The sequence below is a fragment of the Numida meleagris genome, chromosome 1, assembly GCF_002078875.1.
Source record: "Numida meleagris isolate 19003 breed g44 Domestic line chromosome 1, NumMel1.0, whole genome shotgun sequence".
NCBI classification, from domain to species: domain Eukaryota; kingdom Metazoa; phylum Chordata; class Aves; order Galliformes; family Numididae; genus Numida; species Numida meleagris.
Window position 1 is genome coordinate 102,035,692 of NC_034409.1, and position 9,285 is coordinate 102,044,976.

General features: G+C 39.6%; 1 protein-coding gene across 6 annotated transcripts in view; it reads left to right on the top strand.

Annotated features, from left to right (window-relative positions):
- MAP3K7CL (MAP3K7 C-terminal like) overlaps positions 1–8,205 on the top strand; it is a 41,478-nt gene extending 33,273 nt beyond the window's left edge. For 4 of the 6 annotated variants that reach the window (XM_021403959.1, XM_021403984.1, XM_021403970.1 and 1 more), the window contains one exon: positions 6,310–8,199. In XM_021403959.1, the coding sequence (XP_021259634.1) occupies positions 6,310–6,490 (181 nt within the window). In that variant the 3' untranslated portion in view covers positions 6,491–8,199. Of the gene's footprint in view, positions 1–6,309 lie in introns of all 6 variants that reach the window. The other 2 variants (XM_021403994.1, XM_021403978.1) reach the window with 2 other exon arrangements.

A 9,285-nucleotide genomic window follows, 5' to 3' on the forward strand; every position in this document is an offset into this window, starting at 1 on the left:
CCTTTCCCCACCTTTCAACTCTTTTAATCAGAAGAAATAGTTCTACCAGCGTTAGGATCAAAGATTCTTATTTCCAACAGGTAGGTGCACTGTAGGCATTTGATTTTGAGGCTTAAATAGCTGCAAGTGCGAACTGAAACTTTTTCTCCAGGGAACTATTTACAAAGTCCCTCCCTCCAGCTAGATTCTCCATCTTTCAGTGTTTTGGAGGAAGGGTCATGATACTGTCTTTCCTCTTTGGGGTGTCTTTCTTTTCTGTATCAGTGTGTTTGGTTTTTAAGCCTTCCAGAAGAGTTTGGTTGAATTTGGAAGGTGGATGAAAATGTTACTAGGAAATACACGTCTACAGACATGTAAGCATGCATGACTCGAACAGATCTACCTTGTTTTTATATAAAACTATGCAGAAGGTGGTATGAATGTAGAGATAAGCAAGACATACATGAAGTTTTTGGTCTAGCAATCACTGATTTATATCTAAAAATGTTCTCAATAGTAACAGTTCGAAAGTTAAAGGAATTTTATAGGTTATCATATGCTGAACTGAAGACGTGAAGAGTGGATCATGATGGCTGGGGTGACATGCATATCGGGTACTCCTTTCTCAGAAGAGAAGGATGCTTTGTCTTTTCTAAAAGAAGTCCAACGTGATGCAGAGATTTTAGACTCAAGAACACTTATAATCAAAGGGAAAACGTGGAGATGTTTGCAGCTTTCTGAACCATGAGCAGATGAAGAAATGTGACAGGCGTCTTAATTTTCTAAATTTGAATTTGAATGTATGGAAATGTAGATTCACAATTGCCTAAGACACTTGTCTATTTCTTTTAAATATCAATTTGATAAAATGGATAAAGAATCCCTTGTAACATGAACAAATAATTTGTGCAGTGTTCTTCAGCTTCCATTTCTACCAAAGACAGTGAGAAGTGCTGTTGACTGATGGCCCTGCCAGTGTTCTGAATTTCTTCTTCACAAGTCAGTTCACCTGTGGAACTCAAATGTTGAATCCCACCTGGCAGTATCTGCACCTGTGGTGCCTACTACTAGTAACACTGTGCATACAGAATAGTGACGATGGTGGTTGTCAAGCACAAAGCAGAAAATGGACTAGGCATCTTTTCTTTTTTTTTTTTTTTTTTTTTTTAATTTGGTGGCTAGGAGGAAGAAAGTTAACCTGAAATTAATATCTATAGTTACTAGAGGTGTGGTTGTTTGGTGTTTTTCTTTTCCAGCCTCCAAATTGCAGTGTAACCTTTTATATATAGAAATAACACACGTAGGTATACTTCTAGAGGAGGCATCTTTAAGAAATAGAAAGATGAATAACATTGTTTTAAAATAGTCAACAAATATTTACTCTTTTTGAAACTTTTCGATGGTTTTCAATTCTTAGTTTGACTCATCTCTCCCTGTAGTGTGTGGATTATCTATGGCTGGAGTACTGAAAGGCAATAGTGTGAACTGACAGGGGTTGCTTTTCTTCAGAGCAAGAACAGAGCTTATTTTCCCCTCTCTGCTGCGTGCAATACAAAGAAATTAATTAAAGAGAATCTACTAGACTGGGAGTGAGAGAGAAGATGACAACTATTTCATAAGAAAATGGGAAATGTGAAAGGGAGGTTGCAGGTTCAAAAATGGAAAAATAAGAGAGCAAAGCAAATGAGAAGGTAGATTGAAGTTAGGAAAAAGACAAAAGGAAGCAAGAAATAGAATTTAAGAAAACATTGGGTAGATTTGCTTTGCTAATATAATTCATCATAGCTCTGTTTGCAGTCTTCACTCAGACTCTTCCCTTTTATGCCAGCAATACGAAGTAGGAGGGACAAAATCAGTCTGGAATGGGAGACATGATCAAAAAGAAAGAAAAGGGTGTGGAAGTGAGAACACACCACATTTAGGTCACAGAATGTTATTTAATTTATGTTCCAGAAACACACATGTATTTCCATAACAGATGTTTTTGGTGTCTAAGTTTGGGTGAAAGGGATGGGATGGCTGGTTATTTTGAGCACTTGTTATATTGCTATTACTAGATAATGACCCTGGATTATGTAGTTAAATATTAGAGTTGCCATGGTTGCTAGCTATATCTTATATTCTTAGCTCTGGCTGGTTTTCTCTTTTTCCTCCCCCAGACAATTCTAATATAACTGTCCAGAAAATATCACTTGAGCACCACCTGATTTAGGATCTGTATTTGCCATGGTTATGATTGTTTTTCCTTCCTTTACACATGTTACAGTAGATATACAGTGGAGATGTCCACTGAATTCTGCAAGAACCTTCTGTATGCTTTAATGTGTTATCGTGACCTTGGAGTGTTTCTCAGGTCTCAAATTCAAGTGGTTCCTCCTGGCACACTTTCTGGAGTGACTTTCCCTATGATGTTAAGAGAAGTCCTCTTCAGACTTCCAGATACTGCAGAAAAAGATTGGTGTTAAGGCATAAAAACAATCTTTTATCTTACTATTTTTTTCATTCTAAACTTGATTTTTCATTATCTTACACATTTCCAAAATACTGGTTAACTTGCCACATCAGTAGAAACTACAGCTTTTCAAATATAAAGAGAAACCTCAACTTGCCCTGTTGTAGTAAGAAATACTTAGGTACCTTTTATCTGCTGGTATTTGAGAAATAGCTTTATTTACATTAAAACAGGCTATCTAACAGTTTAAAAATTAGTTACTGGACTTTAAACATGCAAGGTTAGTCTCCTCAGTCAGCAGTTATCATACGGGGGTCTCGTGATTCCTCCTGATGTGAAAGCTGTGTCAAACATGGGAAAAGTAAATGACCTTATGGCCAACAGAACACGTCAGCAAGGAAGACGTGCGTAGTACCACGTGCATGATCCTGAATACATTGTTCACAACTGCAGAAAGACAAGCCTGTGTCTTTGCACTGTGGAAGCTGTTTTCCTTGAGTCCAGTTTATCCGCAAATAGATTTATCTGGAGATAAGCATATCTGCTTCGTCTGTCACTTTTTTTTGGTATTTATTCATTGTGAATATTACTATAAAGGAATTCTGTTCTTTGCATGGGCAGTCAGTAAGACCAGGACTAAAGCAGTAATTTTCCTAAGATCATGCTGATTTTCTTTTCCTTTTTTTTTTTTCCTTCTCTGTTATTGCTTATGGTTTATCGGTTTATGATGCAAATCACACTGGTCTTCCCTTCCCACCCTTCCCAGAGAAGAACATTTAAACTGCAAGTTACAGATTGTCTCAAAGCTTTGAGTACCTCAACCTCATTTTAGAAAATACCTTATCAATGCTGTTAATATTTAAACATGGGGTAACCATTAACAGCCAGCACAGATTACACAATGATAAATCTATTTATTAGGCATCCATAACAAAGGCTAGATGGTGCAAGAGCTTAGTACGGTGTTCTTTAACCTCTGAGAGCTAAGTTCAAATCCTGGATTAGATCAGAAGCAAATGTTAGTTACTGTCCTCATCCTTTGTGAGCCTCGTAAACCACACCATTCATAACATTTAGCAATTCCCTGGTACTCTAATTTTAGATCTCTGTGGCAGGCTGGTAGTATTTGCCTGAAACATCACCCTACCCTGTAAACAGGTGTTGATCCTGATGGGAAGGGAATAAGTAGGTTCTGCTGACTCAGAGGAGGGCAATTTTACTACCTCAGGGCAAGGAAGGGAGGTCCTAGAGTCTGGACTACTGAAATGAGTTACTTTGATCTTAACTCATTTTTGCTTTCTTCAACAGCAAAGCTAAATCTCTGCCAAAAAAAAAAATCTATGCTGCTTGAGTTTTATTAAATAGCAGCAGGAAAACCATGCTTGCAAGCAGCTTTATCAAATCAGGACTGGGATTCATTAATAGAGCTGTCTGAGTTTGCATGCTGTCTGCCTGTGCCACTTCTGGCTCAAGTCCAAATAGGGTAGGCAGTACCTTTCTTTCATAAGTGCTAAAATTTCCCATGGTATCTGCTCTTGGTATGCTGATTACTTACTAGTGTGTTCACTGCCCCTCCCTTTAGGAACCTCATAAAGTGTGAGAAAAGAATTATTCCAAATTAATTGGTTTAGAAAACTTCTCAGTCAACAGCCTGTAGTTTGAAAAAGAGTCATTTAATCCTTCCGTCCAGCACTGCACCAGTAGAATAATTGCAAGGAAGTACTGCTAAAGCTCCCTTTTGGTCCTAAGAGACAAAAATCCTCCAGTGGAAGCTGAAGGGGCTGAAGTGATTAAGCTAGTAAAATCTCACTGTCCTTCAATACATTTCTTACTCTCTAAAGCTTACCTGCATTTTTTTGTGATCAATAGCCCCATTAACAGGAACTGGAATATCAAACTGTCTGGCATGATCAATCCATCTTGGCTAATTTGAAGACCAGTAGATCTAGCACAGCCTAAACAAGGAAAAAATAATCTCTTAATGGCTTTGCTGCTTTTAAAATTTTTACAACTACTCAATGCCAGATGTTAACAGAATTCTACTAAACAAAAATACATCCTTAGCACTTTCTCTTGAAGAGCTAATAGAATATGTTTTATATCTGGTGAAAGGAAACAGAAGAAGCTTTGCTGCAGTATAGCTGCTATAGAGTCATTAATCATAGGCTCGTTAAGGTTGGAAAAGACTTCTAAGATCACCTATGATCCAACCATCTGCCCACCGCCACCATGCCCTCTGACCACATCCCTCAGTGCCACATCCACACGGCTCTTGAACACCTCCAGGGACGGTGACTCCACCACCTCCCTGGGCAGCCTGTGCCACTGCCTCACCTGTGTATTACACCAGTGGTATAAAACAAAGCTGAAACATAGCTACAGGAGGGCTTCTATGTACTGCAACTCGTGGATGATTTAAAGTACTGTAAAGCCTGCTAACTCTTCCCTATTTCTTTTTTATATGGGAAGCATTTTTTTGAGAAATGGGTCTGCTATGGCTGTCTTACAACTCGTTGAACTGCAGTAACTGTGGCTGTAAACAGTCAGCAAAGCCTTGGGTAAACGATGCTATCTCTCAAAGCTGTAGTAAAGACACAGAAAGATTAAATTAATCTTAAGGACAGATAGGACAATTGTTTGAAAACTCCGGTGCTTAAAATTTTACTGCCAGAAGTGGTGGTTTTGCAGGTGTAAGGAACGCAAGCGATCAGCAAATACTGAAATGTTATCTTTTTGTGAATACTCTGACCTATGGAAGCGGAATCACTAATCTGTAAGAATTTCCTGTACGAAACCAGTGCCAGGGGACTCCTTCAAAGACTGCAGAAAAAGCAATCTGCTTTAAAGGCATTATGTTTTCCAACAGATGATCTACAAGCATTGTTTTGGCATGACTGAGAAGTAAAGGCACAGGGCTACGAACAGTTAAAAGATTAACTAATCGCTGAGATAGAGTGATCAAAAGAGCCAAGAACCCTTTAAAAGGCACTTCTTGTAGCAGAGATGAAAAATGATTTGACTTAAAGGGAAATAAAGCAGAGGTCAGACTAGTCTGCTGGGTAACTAAGTGGAGCGTGATTAGATACCCCATATGTGCTCAGCGTGTTTTGTTTTAAGGCCTCTACTATCTTAACTCCTGTGAAGGGAATTTCAGCTGATCCCGTACAGGAGACTGCGGCTTCTGGCCAAATCTGGGAGCATGGGGCACCAGATGACTCCAGTTGGGACGGAGCAACAGCTTGAATTCTTGGGTGTCTGCTTTCAAAAAGACCAGGAGGGGTCAGGTTTGCAGTTGGGTGACAGTGCTTCAGTGGCAGGAGTAAGGTCTGAGTAGAAAAACTGAATAGAAGCAATTTGTTTAGTTCAGATTTGTGTGCCTAGTATTTACTAGAATCCTTTTTCTTGTAGCAGAGAAAACAAACGCAGGTGTTCTTCACAGAATATACCAGCTGGATAAGCAACTGGACAGCAGCAACATCAAAAAACCTTGATGGCTTTCAAATATATTTGGTATTGTAGAGAAAAAATAGATTGCTGCTCTTCTTATACAGGTGGAACGTTAGCATTCAGTCTCTAGGATGTTGATCCTCCCCATACAGCTGCATGGTGAACTCTTACTGAAGGTAGAGATGTTTACTTGAAGGTCCTCAGCATTTTGCAGGTTTGGCCTCTGGAGAACAAACCTATCAGAGAATTCTTCATCTTTTAAAGGAAAAAGAAAATCTGTAACAGATCCGTTTTCTAGATGTGTATTCTCAGCAGCTCAGGTAACACCATATCAACAAGGTGTACTCCAGCCTTCCCGAAACACATGACAATACGTATTTGCTTGCTGCCATTTTTAATCTCTGTGGATTTCTTTTTAATATTATTGCCAGAAAGGAGCTGATTGCCAGACTGGAACAAGTGGAAAAAGAAAGCATGGATGCTGCTCAGCTGGCCAAGGAGTACGCAGAACTGACAGAGGAGAACCGAACACTGAAGCTGGCCCAGACGCAGTGTGTAGAACAACTGGAAAAGCTCAGAATACAGTACCAAAAAAGGCAGGGATCCTCATAACTCGCAACTAGCTTATGTCAGGCAGTTAATACAGGATTGATCCTGTGCTGGAAAGAGATTTTAAAATAAAGGTCTGTTTAATATGTTATAATACTTTACTACAGATACAGAGTATGTAGAAGTCTATATTTGATTTAATGCTTGCCAGCCAGTAGCTTAATATAATGGATATTTCATCCATTATATAATGGATATTTTATTTCAAGTAACATAATTGAAGTTAATCTATCCCCATTATATGTTCTAGTAGATCAGGTTTCTTTTCTAAACATATTTCTTCCAATTTAAGAAGATATGGACACACTAGAAAATGATATAAATAGTCTCTGTGTTGGGAATTTGGACCATACTAAGGCATACAGCAGGGACAATGTTAATATATGGAATACACGTATGTTAATTTTAGTTTGGTGAAGATTTTTTAAATTATTTTCCTCATGCCTAAAGTGTTTGGAAGTTATCTTAAAACGGATCTCCTCATGGGTAAAAACTAGACTTTATTATCCCATGTCAGCTTTACACTGTTGTATAAACTCAGATAAATTGCACGTTTAAATTGAATTAACCCAGTTACTAGTTATGAAGTGAGAGCACTGACAGTAATAATTTGCAAGTTTCAAAATTGCAGGGAACAGATGAGATCAGGCTTTCCTTCCTCAATCGTAGATGACCTGAGAGTCTCTTTTATTGTGCTCTTTGCCATATGAGAAATGAAAAGTTAACATATGAAAGCTACCGTCATAGTTTAAACTAAGAATGTGTCAGTAAACGTACCATGAGGGTATTTTGTTCTCATCTTCTGGTCTGTTTGGAAACGTGAGTAACTATAAGTACAAACAAGCGTTCCGCGATACACAAATAACCTGGAATTAAAATGCTTGTTTTATTTGCTCTATTTATCCCTGTATTTTCCTAATTCAATTGAAATTCTTTGTTATACTTCCATTTCTATTCATACAGTATTTTTTTCATTAAAAGCGAATATAGAAAAACCTTTTTATGTTCTGAATATTATTAAACCTCCCTGTATTTTACTTGGATTGTTAACTTGGCTTGTTACATCTTCATGAGGTTGGAATTCAATACAAACTTGATTCGTCATCAGTTCTGAAATGTCTTAGTAATTGAAAACTATGCACTGAAGATTTCTGCCATAACTTCAAATGTGACTATTATCACTATTCTCTTAGGTTTTAGATTTCTCTGAAGATTTCCTAGGGAAGTCCTTTGGCACCAAGATGTTCCCCAGTGACTCTGGCAGCAGAGACTAGAGCATGAGCTGCCTCTTCACCTCAGTGTTCCCCATGGCGCGGAGTGGAGACAGGCCCCAGTTTGCTGCCAGCGCCTCACATTGCAACAGGAGAGTGTGAGGAGGTCATGGGAGTACAGCCTTGTGCTCACTTCTCCGTCTGGGATGCCAGGGCAGTGTATTTGCACAGCACTTGTTCCATCACCCCACCCCAGCGGAGACATAAAGGGTAATAAGCATTCAGAGGTGCCTGTTTGCTGTTTCAGTGCTATATGAGCAGTAAGACATTGTGCAGTGGTCAAGGCCACAAGCCTGCTGGAGTTCCAGACGCGGACACAGGTTTTCATAGAAGGCCTCAGACATAGAGTTTGAAGTTTGGGCAGCCCTGTGTGGAGCCAGGAGTTGGACTCAGTGATCCTTATCGGTCCTTTCCAACCCAGTAGATTCTATGATTCTACTCCCCTTCCTGAGTGCACTGTTATTTGAGGGCCCAGTTTGCACTCTATATTGTGAATGCTGGAGAGAAAAAATACCATAATGAATAAAAAACACTTGGGATGTCAAACCTGGGAATGCTGGAAAAGCTTTGCTGATGGATGACATACCTTGTGCAGGCTTCAGGATTTTGTTTTGAGCTCTGGATGCTGTGGAACCTGGGATCACATCACAGAATTGTAAGGGTTGGAAGGGACATCTGGAGATCATCGAGTCCAACTCCCTGCTGAAGCAGGTTCCCTACAGAAGGTTGCACAATGTGATTCAAAAAGAAGAGAGTAGATAAGTGGAATTTTCAAAGGAAAAGGGCAAGGGAAGATGTGCAAAAAGCTCAGATGGCAGGAGTTTCTAAACATATAAAGCTATGCAGATATAGTCTGCTACACAGAGAAAGTGTATTCCTTGCTATTATTCAGGTTAGCAAAAATAAACATGCCACTACAATGACTAATATATTTGCTTCAGACCACTTAAGAAAGCAGTGAAGTACATGAGTTTAAAGAAACAAGACCTGTGCTATCCATTTCCTATTATTACTAACTTCCTTCCATCGTAACAAGTGCTAAACAAGCATAATTTAAGTATTCCAGCTAGCAAGGATATGACTCATGCAGTCTCAAAGCAGCCAGATCGTGGGGCACTTTTACATGTGAAAAGTCTGGAAGATAAGGACCTGGAGCAGGTTTGGGTTTGGCAGCGTTTTTTTCTCTTTATTTTTAATGTTCCGCTTTCCAAGGTTATCTCTGTTCTGGCTGCTTTTGTGAATTAATCATCTTCGGAAATGTGTCACCTCCCTTGTCTAAAAGGCTTTGTTGTCACCGAGGCCCTGGTGACCATGACATGGGGCTCGTTTTCCCCCACCAGCATTCTGCGCTTGCTTGGTGCTCAGGACGGCAGCGCCAGAAGGGGCAGGGGGCTGCTGGCTGAAGGAGCCGTGCCACTCTTCTCCTGGAGGAGAGTGCAAAATGGGCCCTGACTAAAGAATAGGGTCTCAGGGAGAGAAAGTTTGCTTCAGGCATAGACATAGCAGGAGGACTGCTGATTCTGGACA